At 33.7% G+C, this 24,954-nt stretch overlaps 1 protein-coding gene across 1 annotated transcript in view; it reads right to left on the reverse strand.

Annotated features, from left to right (window-relative positions):
* Positions 1-24,538, reverse strand: part of LOC125074126 — a 44,278-nt gene extending 19,740 nt beyond the window's left edge. Inside the window, exons 1-3 of the mRNA XM_047685354.1 lie at positions 24,448-24,538; positions 16,465-16,597; positions 13,505-16,161 (exon numbers count right to left, since the gene is read on the reverse strand). Of these exons, the coding sequence (XP_047541310.1) occupies positions 13,505-16,161; positions 16,465-16,597; positions 24,448-24,538 (2,881 nt within the window). The remainder of the gene's footprint in view (positions 1-13,504; positions 16,162-16,464; positions 16,598-24,447) is intronic.
* Between the last annotated feature and the right edge of the window lie 416 nt (positions 24,539-24,954).

Here is a 24,954-nt window from a genome sequence, read left to right on the forward strand (position 1 = left end):
AGGAGGTGAGACTCAGTGATTAGAACATGATGAGGAAATTTAAATTTGCCTGTACCTAAAATACATTCTATTGTTTTTTAAGGGTATATAATTTCGTATGAGAACATATTCTTGTCTCGTATTTTTTAGACAACGGTACTATCTAAATCTCCTTTTGGTCTTTAAGCTTATTTTCTTATTTAAATAATGTAAATGTTATACTTTAATATACTAAAATTAGTTTTAAGTTTAAAAGTAAAAAGGTATATCAATTATATTGATATCACTTACTCTTATAGCCCAAACAAATATCTGAACGCGTGATTTTATAAATTATCGAGCATACCAGACGCTAGTCATTTACATGCTACTAAATATTATATTTGAGCCTTTCATTCGTATCTTTTGACCCTTCGTTGGTATACTTTAACAGCCTGTAAATTTCCCACTGCTGGGCTAAGGCTTCCTCTCCCTTTGAGGAGAAGGTTTGTAGCATATTCCAACACACTGCTCCAATGCGGGTTGGTGGAATACACATGTGGCAGAATTTCATTGAAATTAGACACATGCAGGTTTCCTCACAATATTTTTCTTCATCGCCGAGCATGAGATGAATTATAAACACAAATTAAGCACATGAAAATTCAGTGGTGCTTGCCTGGGTTTGAACCCGAAATCATCGGTTAAGATGCACGCGTTCTAACCACTGGGCCATCTCGGCTCGGGCCTTCGTTGGTATTGTTATTTTAATTAAAAAAGAAAGTAATCAAATACCAAACATCCACAACAAAAATCACATAAACCAAACAAAAAAAAAAAAAAAACATTTTCGACTCGGTTCATAAATGACGGCGTTCTGAGTTAATAAACATTAAAAAAAATACTACCAAATTGAGATGCTCCTTCTTTTTGAAGTCGGTCAAGTACTAACTGATGGATTTAATAACACACCCTGATAGCTTAAAATTTGTTTAATATATTATACATTTTATTCTTTGTTCAAGCCCGTCTGGGTATGTAGCACACTCTTGTCATGTATTCTACTACCAAACGTAATTACTTGGTGTTGTTCTGTTCCGGTTTGAAGGGTGGGTGAGCCATTTACTACGGCATAAGGGACATAGTATCTTGATGACGTATTGGTGATATGGGGACTGATTAATATTACTTGCTTAATCAGCTATTGACATTGGTAATTTGCCAGTCCATCTGCCTAAGGCGAAGACTGTAGGGAAAGCTTAAGATTGAAATGATTAAGAATATTGATGGTATATATAATAACATAACACACATATATAATTGTATTTAACTAACATGACTGTATTTTTAGATGTTGACAAAGAGTAACTACTGAGTTTCTTACCGGTTCTTCTCGGTAGAATCTACATTCCGAACCGTTGGTAGCTTTACTTAAAATAGTTTGTTAAATGACGATTCAAAAGTGCTTGTAAAAGCCTACTTGAATAAAGTAGATTTTGATTTTGAATTTTACTACGTTTGAAAAAGTACACCAAGATGTTGATTTTCCTAATAAAAAACCACAAAAATAAATATATTTCGGCAAAATAAACACGTTTTCATGCCATAAAATTATTTTTAACCGATTTAAATTTTACGCTGTCGGTCATTAGTGACGTCATATTGGTAATAACAACAGTTGTGCATACGACAGGCAGACATTCAACGTTAACAGCTCTAAATATTTGGTATTATTGGGAAAATAATAAATTACAATCGCTAACTTTGGTGTCAAATGTCTTGTTGTACAGATACTAGTAAACTGTAAGTTTTTGCCTATATGACGTCACATCATAGCAGCTCGTGTTTTAGGTCACGTGATAAATATATTAAAAATTACGACTTTTAATTTTAATATAATAGAACAAAAATGTGCACATCATTTTTTTTATCAAATTTTATAATTTTATTTTCACTACGGCAAGAGCCCTATTACGTAAACAGGTTATTATTTTTATTTATGTTTATTCATATCAGACTAATGACCTTTAGGGCCAGATTTCACTTTCTGATTTCGGTCGCGGAGGTAATTGCATATACGAAGAGAGTTACTTCAACCTAAAAATATGTAATTTTTAAGCTATAAGTAAAATAATGATTCAAATTCTATTTTATATATTATAATTATATAACATAGGAATCGAATACTAGAAATTATTGTCGAAATTATCACCCCCAGTGATCACTCCCACAACAATATTTATAGGTAAAATAATATACCTATTAATTTTCCTAAGAACAACGCGTTTTTACTTTAAATTTATAACGTAATAATAACAGAATTCTTTTTAGGAACTCCTTATATGATTAATAGTATGCATATCTTCACTATATTTATTTATAGGTGATTTTGATGTGATAACTTCTGAAGGGTTTACCCTACGCGGTTTCGCTTCGTTACGTAACGCGTTACGGCGCCAGCGCTAGTTTTTCGGACATACGCTTATAATGAATAAATAAATAACCTTTCTTTATATTGTCATATAATTTAAAGAAATAAACTTACCTAAGATTTTCTCAAGTTAAACAATTTCATTGTTAAATAGTTCCACTTAGATTTGTTTGAGTTATCCTTTCTGTCGCGCGTCCCGAGACGTACATTTAGTTTTATAAAGTGTTGTACGATAATGTTTTGTATATACTACCTAATGTATAAGATTATACTAGTAATGTACGTTATCATTTATGATACGACAGTTAATGAATAAAAAATCTTAAATGTTACGTATCATACTTTGTATTACATGTGCAATCTATACTAGTATTATAAAGACGTAATATTGGTTTGTTTGGAACTAATGATTATTTGAAAAAAATTGTCTATATAGGGAATAAATTTATATGATGTCTTTTTTTTTTTTAAATCATTTGCACCCGTGCGAAGCCGAGTACAGCTGAGCGAATTTATTCGATTTGCTTATAACCTATAACCTAATATTCTAGATATACACAAACACTTATTTACGCAATTATATATTTAATTAATACATATTTTGTTAGCTTCCGCTGAGTTTATTTCGCCGGTACTCAGGTCCGAGATGTTTATTTTTGAACCGGTGTAACATTTTTGACTATTAAAAAGCCAGCGTAACAATTCTATATTGAATATAGATTTTTGACATCGCCTTTGACTGTTGTTATTGTATTCGATTTAAAAAAAAGTGTAATCGGTTACAGAATTATATTTGTAATGCGTTGAATTTAATATAAGATTTTTTCCCGCGAAAAATTAGAGATCAATTTTGATTTGTATATCGACCTCAGAATTATAAAGTTTATAAAATTTAACGAATAATTAAAAAAAAAAAAACCCTTTACTTGTATTAATTACTAGTGAGCAACAGAACTTTGCGCTGTACAATTGTTAGATTATTTAAATGTATTTTCCTAAAGTTACGTAATGAATACAAAAAAAAAGAGATAAAAGATACAATCTTTAATTTATGCAAACCTAGTACTAAACAACAATCTAGCTAATATAATTAAAAATAATTAATACATACTTGGTGCATTCTCCACGAGTATAACCCTTGAACCGACAGCTACACACACACACAGACATAAAAACACAACACAAAACTTCATTTTTACACAACAATAGCATCATCCAACGCAAAGATTCAAATTTCGAATACCCTATAAAACATGAAAACAATACATACTTTTGTTAATATGAATAAAATTTAATTTTTCAGTCCTAATTATATTAAAAATAATCATATTTAAATTTAAATAGAACAATAAAACTAATCGATTAATATATCGATGATTTCCCGCGCATTTATCTGTCAATTGGAACGGACTCTGACTTAAATGAAAAAGTTTTTATACGTTTTTTTTTTTTTAATTTCGCATGTTCAAATATGGTTACGGTATGTGGGTCAGAGGTTACGGCGCGTAACAGCTCGACTGAACGCTGGCATTGTCGGACATAGGCTTATATGCAAGTGCCATATACCGGACAGAATAATATGGACATGAACGGTAGTTATGTTTGTATTTGTGTTACGTTAATTCTTATAAATTTTAAAACTTATTATTTTCAAAAGAACTTCTTAATTTTTAGCACTTTATTTTTAATTTACTAATTAAAGCATAAACATAATCTAAATATATTTAACTAAAATTAATATAATATTCTAATTTAGAATAGAATTCGCATTTGATAAATATTCAAATTAACCGTCAAAAAGAACTAACGATTCGCTTTTCGTCTGAAAAATGTCATGAATATTCAAATTAATAACGTAATATGTTTAAAAAATATATGAATCTTTTTAATTAAGACGTTATAAATCACTTTTCGGAATACACTTTTTGAATTAATCCCAAAAAAATAATGACATACTTAAACCAGCTTCAAACAAACTTTATTAATATAAGGGACTTCGTTTTTTTTTTCCTTTATTATATAAATATATTAAAATTAGTTTGTGTGTTAAATTAATTTGTGAAGGTCGTGTGTTTTTTTATTTAAGCTGACACATAATTTAAGTGACAGTTCATTTATATTGAGTAAAACTTTACTTGTCACGTTAGGTGTCATATTCCATTTACCTTCTACTTAGCATTATCGGTCTCGTGTTACAATAAAATATTTAAAAAAGCAATTAACGTTTGTTAATTTAATTATGATTTATTTTACTTCACTGTTTTAAGTTCTACCCCCAAACAGCAATATTAAGTTTTGTTGTAATCCGATTTGGAGGGTGACTGAGCCAGTGTAAAAGGCACAAGGGACATAACATCTTAGTTCCCGAGGTTTGTGGCGCATTGGCGATGTAAGGAATGGTTAATATTTCTTACTGTGTCTATGGTTGTGACCATCAGCCAATAGGGCGAACACCTATTACATAAATTAGGTTTGTATAAAAAATAATTAATATTTAAATATGAATGTAACGTAATTTACTATCTATTTATTTAATTTACTGTTTAATGCAATCAAAAAAATATATTTAATTAAATCTACATTTTTTTAATTTTGTTTATTTAAATATTTATATTGTTGACGTATCTTTTTAAATAAATAACAATTCTATTAAATCATTTCATTAATAAAATTGATATCCACAGATTTCTCACGTCCATGATTCAATCAGATAAATTCGCCCGTGCTATTGTCTCAAAAACAGAATTTATAAAGCAAAAACTCAGTCTATCCTACCATTGTACACAGGCATTGACTGTTCGTAATATCAGACTGAAATAAACATATTCTAAATTTAAATAAATTAAATAATAAATTGATTTATTTATCTATACGAGAATCGATTGACAATTTTTATAATTTGCTCTAAAATTAATGTTCACTAAAACACGTTGGCAATTTGAAATCTTTTATATAAAAACTTTTTTTTTTATTAAAATAAGGAATATTTTAAAATTAGAAATAGAAACTATGACAAGGTCAAAAATTTAATTCGAAAAAAAAACAACTTTTACTATTCCTTACAAAATAAATAACATTTAGTACATTTATATTTAATGTATTATGATCAGTTGGGTGTTGAGTCTACTGGTTGAAAATTTCAGTAACTAAATTAGACCCAGCCATAATATGTGTAGGAATCGAACACTTTACAAACTTATGACACATGACACATGACAGTTTTATATGTCAAAGCTATTATCATGTATGAATTCGAATTTCTCGCACGTGACATTGACGAAATAATTTGTGCCCTCTCGGCAAAAATAAAACCCAAATTAAAAAACAATTCGAATTTCAAAAAAAAAAAGTCATATGACTGCTAAATTGGTCACGTGATTTTAAGTTGTCAACACCGCTCATAGACATTAGTACTGTGAGAAAATATATTAATCATCTCTTCACTAATGCGTCTACCGAGTATTCCTGCTTAGCTTGAACAAAGCCGTACCTAGTCCAAGGTAGATACATTTACGTATGCAAGTTTTTCAAAGTATGTCATTCTCTAAAACAAAACAAACGGCTCATCAATTTAACAACCTTGGTGCTCACATTGGTCGAGTAATTTCAGAGGAAACGATTAAGTTGTATAGTTGGGATAAAATGACATTTATCGTTTGAAAAACATAAAAAAAATACGACGTTTTTGATACAAAACATTTAAGTGATTATTTTTTAGACTCTTGCTAGAAAAATATACTTTTATATATCGCAATTAATGTATCTAACCCAAGATATGAACCATTTTCATCATTTAACTCTTATGTAATATTATTAATTATAATAATAATAATACATCATAAGTAATAAATCAATTTCATTGACTCAATAATTTGACGTGTAGAACGTCAACATCTCTCCTCTAGTACGTCTCTTTGTTCCATCTCCGAGGTAATAAAGCTAGTTTTTTGGTTAGTTAAACAGACAGAAAATGTCTGATAACAACGACCCAAAAATCTCCAAACGATAATACCGCAAATTTATAGTAGAATATAATAAAAATATATAATAAAAATATATATAATAATAATATACCTATCGAACTTAAACAAAAAAATAAAACCAATCACCACGAAAAAATGGATACAAATGGTGTTCATAAAAATAAAGCTCTTTCAGCGAAGTATATGAAGAATATACCTCGTTGATCTAGTGGCTTGATATCGGGCCACAGCTCCCGAGGTATTGGGCTCAAAATCCAGATCGGGCCAGTAAACAGTTATTGGGTTTTTACCGTTGTCACCTGGTAATTGGAATTGTAGACACTCCCGAGTCTCGGAAAGTACGTTGAGGCATTTATCCTGTGCCTAAACTCCTTCCGTTCGTGTTGGATTTGCCGTCCCATCAGATTATAAGAGTGATGGAATAGAGAGGGCACCTGTGTTTGCACACACATTGGCACCATAATATGTCCTGCGTAGTTGGCTGGTCTCCAATTAGATTTGCCACAGTGACCGATAACGGCCGAATGGCATCATAATGAACATTTTGAGCAATCAAAATGTAAAGGTTTCCTTTACTGTCCTGTGTGGACAAATACTAGATCCGTTGCATCGACAAGATGTCAACAAAGGTGTGCGAACATGCTCTGATAAGAAATAACACAACACTTCAATTGTTAAATTCATAAAACAGGTTAAGTGTTTGTCTACTCTTCTGGTCGTCCACCGATTTTTTATTTGGTAGCTGTTGACGAACTTAAGTGTTTAACTTTTTAATAAAATAGAAGAAAAAGTTGACATTGACATTTGAGTTAAATAAAAAATGGCTGAACTTCGACCATTGGGCGATTAGTAAAGTTGATTTCAAATATACAAAACCACAGATTTTACCACACATTTAAGCTATACGTTGAATCATATATTTTTTGTACAATGAAGTCACCGCGCTACAATATAGTAAATAATTTAGAAACCCATTGTTGTAAGACCTTGAAAATACATAAAACAATGGAATACCGATCTTCTTCCTAAATTTCAGTAAGAACTATTTAGACCTTATCTATGTAATTACGGATAAAATTTTGATTATTTTAAAGAGCCGACAATTTATATCTGTCACGGAGAATGAGTTTACTAATACAATCTAGTTCAAAAATTTACCGGACGAGAAGTATTTTTTAGAATTAATTGTGATTATATGTCTCAAGAATTGGAGTATTATATTATGAAGGCAATAAGTATTAATTAATACCTTAAAATAAGTCCCATTACGATAGGTAGAGTTTTGTGCGTCTGGGTAGGTACAACCACTCATGAGATATTCCACCACCAAACAGTAGTACTCAGTATTGTTGTTTCGGTTGGAATGGTGAGTAAATCAGTGTAACTGTAAACAAGTTCCCAAAGTTGGTGGCGCATTGGCGATGTAAGGTATGGTTAATATTTCTGAGCACCTGTCTATAGACGGTAGTAACCACTTACCATCAGTAGTCATTTTTGCCTGTCCTATGTTATAAGAAAAAAACAGAACTCCGATGTTTCGTATCTGTTGGCTAAGGTTACGATATAATGGTAATCTTAAGCGATAAGGATGGCTGGTCCATAAAAAAGGACACTTTTGTACTAATTAAAACGTATTACTTCAAGTTAAATTCAAAGCGCATTCCAAAGAATCCAAAGATGTAGAGTATGTGTATGGGTACAGTAAACATAGTGTTAATTGGACCTAAAATTATAAATGTATTTATCAAATGGTGATACTAACAGGAAACTTCATACCAAATTAAGCTTTTACGGCAGCACAATAAAATAATAATGTTCAAAACTCATAAATAGTACATAGAATAATAGACAATAGCGAAGGACAAACAGACAAACAGCTATAATATGATATAACTTTAACAATAAGTTTCGTACACAAAAAGATTCCCCGATATCAGATTACTATCTTAACTGGATGGTCCAAGTTAAAAGTTTATCATGAAACTAACACAGAATTTGTAGGTAGATTCAAATCTCATTAAAAGTATTTTGTTGCATTTACTAAAAGCATTAGCATTAGCATTAGCAGCCCGTAAATGTCCCACTGCTGGGATAAAGGCCTCCTCTCCTTTGAGGAGAAGGTTTGGAGCATATTCCACCACGCTGCTCCAATGCGGGTTGGCGGAATACACATGTGGCAGAATTTCGTTGAAATTAGACACATGCAGGTTTCCTCACGATGTTTTCCTTCACCGCCGAGCACGAGATGAATTATAAACACAAATTAAGCACATGAAATTTCAGTGGTGCCTGCCTGGGTTTGAACCCGAAATCATCGGTTAAGATGCACGCGTTCTAACCACTGGGCCATCTCGACTCTTTACTAAAAGACTACCTAAATATTGTAGAATAGTTGCGACTGCTTCGCTCGCGTTTTAGGGATCCGTAGTCCGGTGTTAGATGTACAAAGTAGCTCATGTCTTCGTCGGAGTTCAAGTTCGCTTTAGTCTTTACCAAATTTTGACAAATTCAATCAGTTTTGGGTCGTGAAAGAGCAACAGACGGACAGACTTTTTAGAGACCTCAGTTTATATCACTTAAAGATGAAATGGCGTATTTTTTTAATGCAAATATCACTAACAATAATTATGCATTGTCTATAGACAATAAGCAATAGATGTAATATGGATAATTTTGTATATGCAAATAATTTGGCCAGTGTTATGTCCTTTAACAATGACGTATCTAAAAGTTGGTGATACAATATCAGTGAAAATTGGAATAGGGTATTTCGAAGATCTTATCAGTTATCACAATACTGATTGCGTTTGTATATAAGATTCTGTAACAACATACTTTAAGAAGCAGTTTATAACAAATACAACAAAATTGTTTAAGATATGTTATATTGAATATCGTTGGTAATGTAAAAAATTGTCATGTCAATGTCTATGGGCAGTGACCAGTTATCGTCAGGTAATCCATTTGCCTACTTATGATATTAAAAAAAAACCAGTTCAGTAGTTTCCGCATAATTGATATAACGGCAAAAGACATCTTAATCGTAAAACAATTACATTACAAGCAAAGTCATAACTTAAAGTATAAACCATACAACATCCTAAGATGCAAAATGCTCCTCGTTTGCAAAAGCGTTTTTTTGCACCTTTCTAGATTGACATTTCTAGATTTCTGGATTGACAGTTTATTTCAAGATGTTTTCTTGATTTTGGTTGCCTGGAAGAGATCGCTATTTAGGTTACTTTGTGGTGTACAATAAGGTATGTATTCCTTCACTACCGACATATAAATTATATGGAAAATAGAAAGAAATATCTTATCACTTAAACCATACATCTTGTAAAGTAAATTGCAAACGGTAGGCTCGGGCCAAATTGCTTAGGTTCCATTATGTAGGATTATATTAAGTAAAAAATGGGGGAACTTACCGCTTCGGATAATCACGGTATTGTTATTTACAACGAATATAAGCGGACGTAAATAATTTGAAACGGACGGTCATTTTTTTAAAGTTATTCTATCAAGGCACTCGTGTATATATGGGCCACCTAATCGTTGATGGTAATGTGTTCACCTTTATCCATAGATATTGATAATGGAATAGCAGGGCCGGACCGTAAGTTTATGGGGCCCTGGGCTGACACTACTTAGAGGCCCACTTAAGACATATCTGAACGTGGACTTGAATTAAATTAATTTAATGGGTTTAAGTAATTGCAGAGCTCGCAGGGCAGCAAACCATACGATCTGTTTAATTTAATAAAGTTATGGATTCTTTCGCATTATCGTCTATTTTTTACTTTGACTTGACTTAGCTGGGACCCTTTTAAATACACGGGGCCCTAGGCTGAAGCCAAAAAAGCCATATGGTAGATCCGAATGACATCATCAAAGTGGTGTGACCCATAGGATCTATGATGCTTTACGCCTTTAATTGTACTGGCAGTGAAGTGAGAGAATATTTGATGGATGGCACCCTAGCCACCAAGTAATAAATGAAATAATCTTAAGGATATATATTATTGTATACTCCTTGGTGTGACCAGGATTTTCTTTTAAACATGTTCTCAACAGCTTAAGGAGAAATTGTCAAAAATTTGATTTTCTTTGAATTTTTTTCTTTGTTAAGTATTTGGTACTGTCACAACAGCCGGCTAAGTTCAAACCGCCTCTAAAATTTTATTTTTACAAAGATTATAAAACTATATTTACTTTTATTTTAATCATGATTAAATAAACCCAAGACTTCTCATCAAGGGAATAGTCGTAACCCAGCGGGACATTAACAATCAGATACTTGACTTTTTCACATAAAATACAGGGCAATAATCCAGTAGACAGAAAAAGTAAATTTCAACTGCATAAAACACTTCGTTGAATTAAACACACAATTCTATGTAATGTAATATAGAGAATATTTTCAAAAACAAAATGTAAGGTCACGCCCTTACCGGTCAGTTGGTTGCATTATAATATACTAAACAATTGTCCGGATTTATGTTGAAACAAAGCCACGAGGTTGTTGATACATGTGGAATTAACGGACTCGTGAATACTTTTGGATATTTAGTAAGCTGTGTTATAAATAATTTTCGCGTCCAGTACCATACAAGTGATAGTCAAAGTCAAAGTCAAAAATCTTTATTCAATATAGGAGTGTTTACACTTGCTTATTGACTGTCAAAAATCTACCACCGGTTCGGAATTTAGCACCTCGGACCTGAGAAGAACCGGCGAAAGAAACTCAGCGGGATATATTTTTCTTTTTTTAACCATTTTCCATGTACAATGTAAATTATATTTGCAGTCAACTAAAAAGTCATTAGTGTTGTAATATCCTTTAATAACATACAAACGCTCTTTAACTTTTAGTTGTGACTTCTTAAATATATAGCCTTCTCTCGTGTATCGAAAAATGCCTGAACATGACGCGTCCTTAAAATCAAGTCTCAGTTCCCTTACTATGGTTTGAAGGGTGAGTGATCCAGTATAACCACGGACCCAACGTACACAACGTATTAACTTCTTAAGGTTGGAGGCGCACTGATGATATGAGAAATAGTTATTTATGTATATATATCTTAGCCCATTTTTGTACGTCCACCTACCAAAATAATAAACACGAAGATATCCGTACCCTTCCTGCTATAAGTAAATACTAAAGCATGGTGACTAAAATATGTTTATAATAGCCTACTTGAATATATGTTATTTACCATTTGACTTTATTTTCCTATTTAAAAAAGATTGTGGCTACTAAAAGCAGATTGCTGTTTTATATTATAAGATGCCTGCATGAAGACAGAGACAATGTTAAAGATATACAATATTTCGTATTCCATAATTTCTCTGCATACCGTGAAAATGTTTTTTTTTTTTAAATTCAATAATGGAACAAAATTAAATCAGGCAAACGAATAAAGTAGTGTAAATCTTGGCACTGTGAGAACGATCCTCGTTTCTCATACAATCCATCTTATAAAAGCAGAATTAAATAAACATTTCCTCTAACCTATGGGTCATTACTGTCATCGTATTGGCCTTAAAATTTGATGATTTCTAGCAGGGCTGGACCGTAAGTTAGGGGGCCCTGGGCTAACACTACTTACCTAAGACATATGTGAACGTAGACTCGAATTAAATTAATAGAATGGGTTTAATTAATTGCAGGACTCGCAGGGCTGCAAACCGTACGAACTGTTTAATTTAATAAAGTTATAGATTATTTCGCATTATTGACTTTGATTTGACTTAGCTGGGGGCCCATTGAATCCACGGGGCCCTGGGCTGAAGCCCAAAAAGCCATATGGTAGAACTGGCCCTGATTTCTAGGCGGGATATAAATAAATTTAATTGTACTCTAGTAATTAAAATGGTTGAAATATACCTATTAAGTTTCTTGTCGGCTCTTCACGGTTGAATCTACATTCCGAAACGATAGTAGCTTTTCATTTAATTCAACACTGTTACATGATGATTTAAAAGATGCTTTTATGAGCCTAATTGAATAAAGAATACTTTGACTTTAATCGATATCAACACTTTTTCTCTGAATATGAAAAACGATATCGTTGATCGAGATCTTAAATAATCTGTGGACGTTATGGAATCGAAAAAAAAATGGCGTTTTGAACGTCATCGAAATTGCTATCGGAACTTTGGAAGTAAAATTTAAAGTGGATATAAGTAGTCAAGTAAAACGGTGCTCTATAATTAATAAAGATTTATATTAATTGAGAACTATTTGTTTAGTTCATATCAAATGCACATGTATAATATAAGTGCTGTAAGTAAATCACTGCAATATTCAAATCTAAACAAACCCGTCGCATGCGATCTTGGCTATGGCAACCAATTTGAAATGAGACTAGCCAACTACACAGGACATAATGGGGCACACGGTAATGCCCCCGTTATGACGAGCCAAGCGAAGCGCAAGGGTCTACTAGCTATCTACCCTCTCTCGAAACGCTTCGTCATTTTTTGAAAACCTATAATTTGGGTTTCGAACACACCATATAAACAAAATCCTTGGCCGTTACGTTACTACAAGATCTATTTTATAAAAGTAATGAACAGTGTATATATATTTCACTTTACGCCCACGTGAATATAGGAAAATGACCAAGCCACATATTTTGTCTATGGTGTAGCGTTAGAAGTTTGATTCAACAATTTTTACTTTGCTTTGTAGAGTAAAGGCGTGTAGAGTAAGAATTTTAGTTCTACATGAGATCTGATAACTTTTTGACAGTAAGAGCCATGTGGTTTCGTCTTGGCAACATTATACATGCAAAAGTTTTTGGTGGGATTTATTATGATTAGCAAATGTTGGCGTAAAATCAGGTAGTAGAAAAAGTGTACTCTTATAATCAGATGAGATGACATGTATTCCGAAGCACAGGAACACACTAGAAAAATCCATTAACTATTCGGGGCTGACCTAGGGTTTGAATCACTAGACAAATGAGGCAGTCAATCTTTACCCCTTTTTCAAAACGTATGTAATCTACACACACATAAACATTAAGATATGTTTTTGAAAAATATCGACGTATTTACTTTTTACTAAAGACATAGTAATTCGCCAAAATCCAAACTTCTGGAAATCTATATTACAAAAAGTCCTTACCTTCATATGAAATATCCTTCCCTGGATCTCTTCCGTATTGTCCAACAGCGACTGGTCGTGATGTAACTCTATCTCCACTTGGCCCCACGTTGTAACCAGGAGCAGGTTTAGCTATTCCATGTTCATAACCCGGTTTTAAATCCGGTCTTTCTTTATTATAACCGGGGATAGAATCCGGTTTCTGATAATCTTTATCACGGTCTCCATATCCATGTGCTTGTAAATCATATATTGGTTTATCGTTATGTTGTCTATTTGGTTTTCGATAGTCGTATGGGTCATTATTGGTTATAAGGGGCTTATAATCATTTGGTTCGCTTCCATAACTACCAGGTTTTATACCATATAGATGATGGATTCCATAACCAAGATGACTTCCGTGGTAATTGCTATAGTCCAAATTGTATTGACTTTCGCCATAATTACTAACTTGATTACTGTAACCACCTTGGGTATTATATTGGTTGTTTTGTGAACCTTGATGGGAGCCATATTGCTGATCGTAGGCGTTTGACGCTTGATTGCCGTAACTTTGGTTGTTACCATATTTGTTGCTCTGTGAATTTGTGCTAGGAGCTTGATTGTCATACCCACTTTGAGGGATAGGAATTTTATTGTTATGAGAATCTTGATGGGACCCGTATTTGTTTGTCTGCTCTCCATAACCACTAATTTCTTGGTTGCCATAACCAGTTTGAGAAGTAGAATATTTATTACTTTGTGAATCTTGATTTGATCCATACTTGTTAGACTGACTGCCATAATTATTTGTTCCTTCGTTGCCATAACCGCTTTGAGTCGTAGAATATTTATTACTCTGTGAATCTTCGTTAGCGCCGTACTGGTTAGACTGACTGCCATAATTACTTGAACCTTGGTTGCCATAACCGCTTTGAGTCGTAGAATATTTATTACTCTGTGAATCTTCGTTAGCGCCGTACTGGTTAGACTGACTGCCATAATTACTTGAACCTTGGTTGCCATAACCGCTTTGAGTCGTAGAATATTTATTACTTTGTGAATCTTGATTTGAGCCATACTGGTTAGACTGACTGCCATAATTATTAGTACCTTGATTGCCATAACCACTTTGAGTCGTAGAATATTTATCACTTTGTGAATCTTGATTTGATCCATACTGGTTAGACTGACTGCCATAATTACTTGTACCTTGGTTGCCATAACCGCTTTGGGTATTCGTTAACTGGGTTTTATCACCATAAGTAGATTCATGTTGATGGTTAGCTTGTCCGCCATAATTACTTGAAGGTGGATCTCTGTTACCGTTTTGGCCATATTGATTTGACGGTCTATTATTATGGTCAGTTGTCTGGGTACCATATCCACCTTGGGAATTTCCATATAGACTGCTTGAATGCGATTCTTGTTGTGCGTATTGACTTTGACTCCCACCATATGTACTTGAGACTTGAGCGCCATAACCACTTCCATGACCATGATTATAGTACTGTTGATTGATGGCATACATTTCGTCGTACAACGCTTGATTATAAGAACTTTGACTCAGGTGACTATGCGAACTATATGAAGGTTTCGGCTTATATGTGGGTCTGGATCCGTAGCCAATATCGTCATTTTGATTGGACAAACTTCCGTAACTAGGTTTTTGGGGCCTTTGATTGTCATAATTCCAAGAATTAGAGCCGTATTGTAATTGACTTTGAGAATACGTATCTTGATTTGAAAAACTGTTGTATCCGTAATTTTGACCATATTTTTGACTAGAACCTCCAGCTCCATGATACGGTCTTTCATTTATACTAGGTCTATATGGTCGTGGTGGGTCATATATTTCTAAGTAAATGGAGTTATCTGGTGATGTGCCATAATTACTGGCGTACTGGTCAGTATAACTGTAACTGGGTTTATCATTGGGCCTTGTAGGCTTGTAGGGTCTTTCTGGGGGTCCTGCATGACTATTAAGATGTGCAGAACCATATTCAGGCTTTGCATGATTGTAATACCCTTGGTCTTCTGGTTTGGTATATGGTTTTCTATTAGGTCTTATAATATATTGATACTGAGGTTTTTCTGTTATATAATCTGGACGTTGAGGCCTAGAGGGCTCTGATCCATATATATCTTGAATCTCATCACCAGGTAGAATAGGATGATAAGGATCTGGTCTCCATAGACCGGGACGTGGTTTTTTATGCGGATCTTGAAAATAGAGCTGGTCGTAAGGGTCCGGTCTACTTGCATTCCTGTATGGTCTTTCCGGTCTGTATGGTGCTTCATGAGGCTTATGATCTCCATAACTTGGTGGTCTATCATTTTCTGGTTTATATGCTCCGTAATCATCAGGTCTTTCGTTGTTACCTTGATTATAGCTTGGCCTATATGGTGTATTTGATGCATAGGAAGGTTGGGGTCTACTCGATTCATAAGGATTAAGGTCATCAGCCATTGGTCTTTTGGCTTCATCGTTATTTGGACGGATGACTGGCTTGTGTTGTGGTCCATTTTCATTACTATTATCAAATGGTTGTTCGATCGGTGTTGGGGGTGACTGTTCGCAATCAAATCTTCGTACGTATACGTCGTAATCTGGATTTTTTTGGAATAGATTCTTTTCTTTAATTTCGTTTTCGCTTAAGTTGCTTAATTCGCACGTAGCATTCCCTTTAGCGCCAACCCTGAAAAATAAAAAAAAAGCTTTTAAATATTTTTTTTAAATAATGTAAGATCGTAACTTAAAGGCTTATTAAATTTTTTTAATTAACACTTTGGTCTAAATTACATTATTTATATAATAATAATGATATGTATGTAAAAATGTGAGAGTTATTCTAACAAACGATTGCTTATTCGAAAAAACTAATGAAATAATTAAAAGGGATTCATATAAATTAAATATATTTTATCGTATTAAGAATCTGTAAAAATCATTCAATGATAATTAAATTTTAGGTATCGTTACATATGGACAAAAAACTTACCCATAAACATATGCTTGACACTGTTTATCTTGCTTACATATTTGCTCACACTCAACTGTTGTTAGTTCCGTGACGTTCCGATAGATGGCATCACGTGGTAACTGCTCTCCGATCGATATTCGGTCAAAACAATCTGAAAAAGAAATCAATCTTATACATTACTTGATTCATTGTTTATTTACGTAACGTGAGCCACCGTTTAGGTGATCACATGTTAAAACCTCATTACGGTACCTTACGATACTTTGCTTAGGTTAGTAGGTAGTGTCGCAAGATCTTTTCTTATTACGCTTCTACATTACCAAGTGTAATCATTCTGATATTGTTTTATATATTAAAAGGGAAAGGTTTTGATAATGGATGTGGATAGATAAAGAGGTTGGGGACGAGCAAAGAAACGATGGATGGATTGTGTGAAAGACGATATGGTTAGAAAGAATGTTACTTGTGAGATGACGTCTGACAGAGAAGTGTGGAAGAAGAGGACATGCTGCGCTGACCCCAAGCAAAATTGGGATAAGGGCAGGAGGATGATGATGGATGATTGTTTTATATATTAAACGAGAATTTCGACCGACCAAGCCGGAAAAATCGAGGACTTTCTTTTTAAACTACTAGAGGTTCCGATTTTCCAACTAAAAGTTGTGTAGATTAATAAAGAAACACAAAAAGAAAATTATAAATCAATTTAAAATTGTAACTTCCAAGAATAAAAGCACGTAGAACACAGTCCTAGAATTTTATTCGTGATGAAACTAATATTCTTCCAGAGGGGCTGTAAGTGAGAAGAAAACTTTTCATCGGACCTCGATTTTGAACTCAGGATCACGTGATCTGCGTCCTTATCTAGCCACTAGACGAACGAGGTAGTCAATTTGTATAAGTTAAGGTGATAGCTTTAATTTCAATTTGATTCTGTACACGAGTACTAAAAATACCTTTACGAAGGTCGTGAAGTTCATTGCGATTTGGTTTTATTTTAATTTTGTTTCATTAAAAGGAAACTGAGTCAATATTATGAGCACAAAGGATAAATCATGAGTCAACAACTCAAAAACTTATCGTGTTTTTTATTAACGTTCGTAATTAATGCCAATTAATTAATAAAACAGTGATTATTTATGAGAGCGAAGAAAAAATGTTCGTCATCGATACATATAATAAAATTGTAGTGTCTATTTGTAATATTAAAATAACCCATTTTTTACTAAATGCATATGTATGTACACGGTACATATACCAAAATAACATTTTTTACAATTTTTGTCTGTCTGTCTGTCTGTTTGTTCCGGCTAATCTCTGGAACGACTGAACCGATTTCGACGGGACTTTCACTGACAGATAGCGGATGTATATATAAGGAGTAACTTAGGCTACTTTTATTTTAGAATTATTAATAGAATAAGAATAAAATCACGCTACAATATCCAAATAACTTACATTCAAACAACGCGCACGAAGTCGCGGGCACAGCTAGTTATTTATATAACACTAGATGAAAACCCGGCTTCGCTCGGGTTTAATGAATAAATCTGAACAAATACGGTTCATTATTTATTAATATTTTATTGTGGATAACTTTCCATTGGGTTAACAGTACCCCTTCACGAAATTATTATTTAAACGTCAAACATAGCCGTCCGTTGAACGTCATGTCATTGAAATTTTATGGATTGAATATCCAAATATCTCGATAATACGAATGATGCGGATGTTTGTTTTTCGACTAAAAAATCTTTATTTCAATAGTGGATAGGTTTCGATCGGGTGTATGCTAGATCTGCACGATGTTATTTATATAGACTAATTGCCCGTTCCGACTTTGTCCGGTTGGAAAGAGTTAAGTTATATGCGCAAATATAATTTATTTGGAGGATACTTAGTGCTCTACCATAATAATACTTAGTATTGTTCTGTTCCAATTTGATGAATGAGTGGGTCAGTATAACTACAAATATAAGGGTGTATAGTAAAGGCTAGTGGCGCATTGGTGGTGTATGGTCATCTTTGGGCAAAGGTGACTTACCACCTGGAGCCTCATTTGCCCGTTCGCCTACAGATGCCATAAAAAAGTTACAAAATATTCAAAAATTGACATTTATCTAAGAATATTATATTTATTCCGTCTGTTTATCTAGTTTCGTAGTTACCGAAATAAGATGATTTAAAAAAAGAATAGTAAGCATGTGGAAGAAGCTCGGGTTACAGACCCCCTCAAAAGGGGTGAGAGACATTTGCAGGGTGTTTCTTTCTTATTACTTGTATTAAATAAGAAAACATTCATATTTATTACAAATAACTTCCTTTGTATAACGGTTAAAAATTTAAATAAATCAACATGTCTATGACGTCTGTCAAATATCATATAAATCGTAAAAAGTGGCAACCCTAGCTAAAATACATTTAAACTTCCACGAAAAGTGTTGCTGCTTGATATACCGTTATTTTCAACTAAGCATATTGTAAATAAAGATTTGAAACATAATTATTCTGACGAAGGTTTTAATTATTATTAACAATCTATTAAATTAAAATGATAAATATTGACTTGATTTTAAACTTTGTACAGTGATTATCAGGACTTTAAGTAGAAATAAATGCCCCACTGCTGGGCTAAGAACTTCTTTTGAGGAGGATGCTTGGAGCTTATTCGACAACGCAATTCCATGAGACGGTTTTTTTTTGTTGTCACTGTTATCTTTCAATGCAAAGGACGAGTTTAAACACTTTAGCTCATGAAATTAATGTATTTATGTTTAATGTTTAAGTATTTCTGCTATGTACACCCCTACCTCTTTTTATCTCTGTTTCTTTCCTCTAATGTTGCCTGGAAGAGATCGCTGTTTTAGCGGTAAGCATCTTTCTAGAATATGACTTATGTATGTTTTATTTTTATGATATCGGTAGGCAGACGAGCAAATTAGCCACCTGATGGTAAGTGGTCACCACTGCCCATAGACAATGGCGTTGTAAGAAATATTAACCATTCCTTACATCACCAATGCGCCACCAACATTGGGAACTAAGATGTTACGTCCCTTGTGCCTGTAGTTACACTGGCTCACACACCCCACATGTATGTAAAGTATGTGTTTATTGGTGTAAAATAAAAAGTAATTTGATTTGATTTGAAATTTCAAGTGCTAGCCCGGGTTGGATCCCGCGATCTATGGTGGCAATTCACTGCCATATCAGCTCATTAGCAGCCCGTAAATGTCCCACTGCTGGGATAAAGGCCTCCTCTCCCTTTGAGGAGACGGTTTGGAGCATATTCCACCACACTGCTCCAATGCGGGTTGGCGGAATACACATGTGGCAGAATTTCGTTGAAATCAGACACATGCAGGTTTCCTCACGATGTTTTCCTTCACCGCCGAGCACGAGATGAATTATAAACACAAATTAAGCACATGAAATTTCAGTGGTGCCTGCCTGGGTTTGAACTCGAAATCATCGGTTAAGATGCACGCGTTCTAGCCACTGGGCCATCTCGGCTCATAATATTGATACTTGGTAATGATCAAAATTCTTCAATTACGTAAAATGTGTTAGAATTTTAATTAGCTTGCACTATGCGTTAAGTTTTTGCAATCAAGTGAAGGTCGTTTTATATAATATTAATGATGTATAATTAATTTATGTATATTCTGTATACATTTTTTTTAATGTATGCTTAGTTACTTGTTGGCTCGTCTTTATAGAATAATAGTTGAACTTGAGGTTTACACGCTATATATAAATATATATATATATTGGATTATAGATTATGTATATATTTTAAAATTAAAAAAAGTCAGAGTGGGCCACGTCTTCCAAGAAGACGACAAGCTCGAAGTCCCGCGAAGATATGCTGATGTTTAGTAAAAATATAAAACGCCAAAATTTATAAAAGTAAAATGTAAAAAAGCCACTGGCAACTGTGCGCCCGTGGATGTAGTAAATTAAATTAAAAAAAAAAAAGAATAGGATGCTAACCTGATGACAAGTAACTAAGATGGCCCTTGAACATCTGCAATACCGGGGGCTTGCTTGCGTTAACGGACTTTAAATGATGAGTAGGCTCTTTTCTTGAAGGTTCCCAAGTCGTATCGGTTGGAAAAACCCGCCTTAAAAGGCCTCAAAAATCTACTATGGATTTAATATTGTAGAATCGGACTATGAGGGACAGTTCTAGTAATATAAAGCGAATTGATTTTACTTCAGGTTTGATATTACAGAATACCTAAATTGTTACCTGCTGCCAAAGGAATATTATGTTTAAAGGATATAATTTGTTTATTAAGCAACCAGGATAATCAAGGAATGTGTGTATTGTCACAAATTGTATAACGATCTCGGAAGAGACCAGCGACTGAGGCACGAACTCGGCCTAGTTCAGGCGCTTGTACCCATTGAATAAGTACCTAGTAATTGTAATGCTATACATATATATAACGGGGCGAGATTACTTTGTTTGTTGATTTGGATTAATGAATAGTTGGCAATAATGTTTGATGGCTGATTTACTTTTAAGAGCGGGTCACCCCGAATGGAGTTGTAAGTGTCATGGCAACGCGAGTTATGTTTTGACAAGCTACTCCAATGTGATGGTTGCTTGCAATCCTATTTGCTCTTAATCGAGATGAATTACACCAACCCGCATTGGAGCAGCGTGGTGGAATATGCTCCAAACCTTCTTCTTGAAGGGAGAAGAGGCCTTAGCCCAGCAATGGGAAATTTACTGGCTGCTAATGTAAAAATGTAAATAAGATTGTAATCCCTTGATATTACTATGATTCTTCCAAATGTCGGATCAATCCCCGAACTCAACTGTTCGGCATCCTGCTCCTCCGACATATATATTTACTTAAGTATATGAAAACCCAAAATTAACATAAATATAATATATTTTTTTATAAATTGTATAAAATTAATTGCTTAATTCGTTTGTTTTGTACAATTTTAAGATCATCAGACTAAAATATATTATTTAGAAACTAATCCCAATATATTCGTATCATCTCATATCCCACTCGTGACACAAATGTTTTTTTTTTTTTAATTTTGCCTTTTATTTGTGCCAAGAGGGCACAGATTATTTCGCCATTGTCACATGCGATGGAGAACACACGATGGAGATTGATCGCTGAATACAAATGTTAACAACAGACTTACAGTGATACGCCATTTTGACATTTGTTTCATTATGACAGCCAATATCGCATGCCAAGTTCTGACATTTTACGCTCGAGTTTTACGTGTGAGTTTCAAATTTCAGCTTACAGAATACCCGTACCTAAGTTACTATTGTAATGTAATTTTAGCCTAAAATATAATAAATCAACTGTATAACAGGTGTGTCGCAGCCATATTTCCAGTCTTCACTGTGAAAATTATCTTCACAAATATTATATAATTGTAAAATTTGTTTGTTTGTATGTAGGGAGTAATCCCGGGAACTAAGCATCCAGATTATGATTTTCTATAACTGGTAGAAAGCTACATTATTCCTGATATATACATATATATATGTCAACTTTCGTAGTGATCAGTCACGCTGTTAATTGAACTTAAACAAAAATCTAGCAAACACAGCCATGCATTACTGTTGCTTCATGACACATTGTATACAAATAAGTAATAGTAAACAAGAACCTTCTTTGTAGCACGCTGTATATAATATCAAATAATGATATAATCAATTTATTTTCAAAAATTTCAATGAATTGGAAAACATCGATCTTTTTATATACTCGTATAATAAGATACAAACATAATTTGGTATACAGTTCGTTACTTTTAGTAATGTAATAGATATCTGTTCCCTTTCCTGTGTCAGATTTCCGTCCCGTCGGACAGAGAGAGGGAACAAAGGCTTTCTGAAAAAGACTTAACTGTGACGTGTGTTTGCGCACTCTAGCATGCTATAATATCACCTACGCAGATTTGAAATTGATATTGTCAAATTTCTGTTACAAAATTCGTTATAGCCAACGGCTCAAAATTTAGGGGGGCGTCAATACTAGGTAAGTGAGTTTATCTTTAGTAGTCACCGCCTCTATAAACAGTTTGTGCATACTAAAGTTTATAAATTAATAAATTAATGGAAATATTGGAAGATTGGACTTGATCGAAATTCAGGACATATAAAAATACTAACATTAGATACAATAGATCAACGGTATATGCTGATGTGAAGGCGTCTTATCACTTTCGTACCGACCAGAAGCTAATAAGAATCAATGTCTACCACAGATTTGAAAAATTGATTAATTTAGATTCTATAGAGAAGAACCGGGAAGCCAGAGGATTAGTTAGAGGGGCAGTGAATATTGGTTGATAAAAATTTTTGCTATAGAAGAACTCATGAGATTTTCCATAAAGATTAGGAAGTTAATGGTATTTTTTTTTTTGAAAATATTATAAGTGGCAAACGAGCAGTAGGCTCATTTAATGGAAAGTAGGACTACCACTGCCCATGGACATCTGCAACATCGAGGTACCACTTCTTCAAATATAAATCTTGATAAATCTAAGATTTGTGTGTCTTATCACTATTTATGGGTAGCCCCGTCTTAAGCACAATAAGCACCCAAGTGCGAGCAGTTCTGGTTATCTCCTCCACCTCAAAAATGATTTTGTAAGAAACAATTTGGGGCATCTCCAGGTGATCTCAATTTTGGATCTCGTACACCATGGATTGAGACGTTGCTGTTAGTATTTGCCTTTGCCTCCATTTAATTGTGAGAAGCGATGCTTTATAATCCATAAAATGCTTTTGGGATACACTTTCACCTGTTATAACATTGGGTCACTAATAAAATCAAACATTTTTTGATTGTTTTTTACCTGGGTGGTATCAACTGAGACAATCTACTCTCAAGACAATATAGTTAAGATCCAATATGACCCATTGGTTAGATGACTTGAATCCTAACCGATGATTGCTGATTCAAAATCCGACCAAGCAAGACATTTCCATATACCTTTCTCTGTATAATTCATGTCATACTCGACAGTGAAGGAAAACATATAGAGGAGACCTTATTGAGTCGCTCCAAGAGTGCCTTGAAGTGGAATAAGTCCTAACCTTCATCTAAAAAGGAAACGAGGATCTTTAGTTGTGGAAAATTACAGGATATGCTGCCGTCACACTCTTGCTTACTACCGAGACAACTATGACAAATTAAAATAAACAGTTGCTTTAACCCAAGTATGGTAATAGCTTTTTCGATGATTTCGTTTCCATTCCGGATTCTACATTGAGATATATACAATATGACATTGAAATAATTTTATAGTTATCACTTTTATTTTTTATGATATACGACGGTAAGTGGTCACCACTGATCATAGATATTGGCGCTGTAGGAAAGCTTGGGAACTAAGAAGTCATGTCCCTTGCGTCTATAATGGCTTATCCACCCTTTAGACCAGAAAACAACATTACTAATTAGTGCTGTTTAACAGTAGACTAAGACAACAAGGCAAACCCGTTTGGGTAGGTACCCACTCATCAGATATTCTACCGACAAACAGCAATAATTAGTAATGATGTGTTCTGCTTTTAAGGGTGAGTAAGCCAGTATCCTTATAAAACCAAAACGCGACACGAAATTATAAACACAAATTAATTATACGAAAATTAAAAGTTGCTCACCCGGATTTGAACTCGCAATCTACAACAAACATTCACCTTTTATTACCACTGGGTGATAGGCTCAAAACTGATAAATTATTGAACCAACTTCACTCTGAACACACCGTCCACGACACAAAGGCGATCACGTTAACCACTGTACATAAATACATTGCACATTATGTACAAAGTACAAAAGGTGTAGTAATAAAAATTATATATATTGACCAACAGTTTGCTTAAGAGTCGTTCATATATTAATTTGTTGTTGTTTGATACTCACACTGAGCTGAATTTAATGTCGTTTACTTAAAAGATGATTTATTGATTGTTAGTAATAAAATTATAATAAAAAATATTCTCACCTTCCACAGATGTTCCAAGTTGAGAATCGATGGTCAGCGTCAGTACCGCAGACGCGAGTAAAACCGGGCACAGTACTAATACGTAAAACATTCTGACGTACAATTCTACAATCATTCCTAAGACTACAATTTGATCATTATTATTAAAATAATCTTAATCAAAATACAAAAAATTACGAAAACTAATACATATTTAACTAATTAATTTAAAATAATAAAATCAAATTACAACCATCGTCACAATACAACAAAGGTACGCAATAAAAAAAAAAAAATAGAAACGTCAAATCTTCCCGCCAGAGCGCGAGTCAACGAACTTTTTTAATTATTTCAAGGATAAGAACACGTCCATTCAGTTTTGGTTTTGCAAATATTGTGGCGTAAATCTTGGGTGTGACCGTACGTCTCGGTCCGATGCACGATGGCCAGAACTTCCTTGGCATGTAAATCTTGTTGGTTAATCGAAACAACGGGTAGGTATTTTATATGGTACAGGTTGTACTTGTT

Source organism: Vanessa atalanta, chromosome 27 (genome assembly GCF_905147765.1).
Source record: "Vanessa atalanta chromosome 27, ilVanAtal1.2, whole genome shotgun sequence".
Lineage (NCBI taxonomy): Eukaryota > Metazoa > Arthropoda > Insecta > Lepidoptera > Nymphalidae > Vanessa > Vanessa atalanta.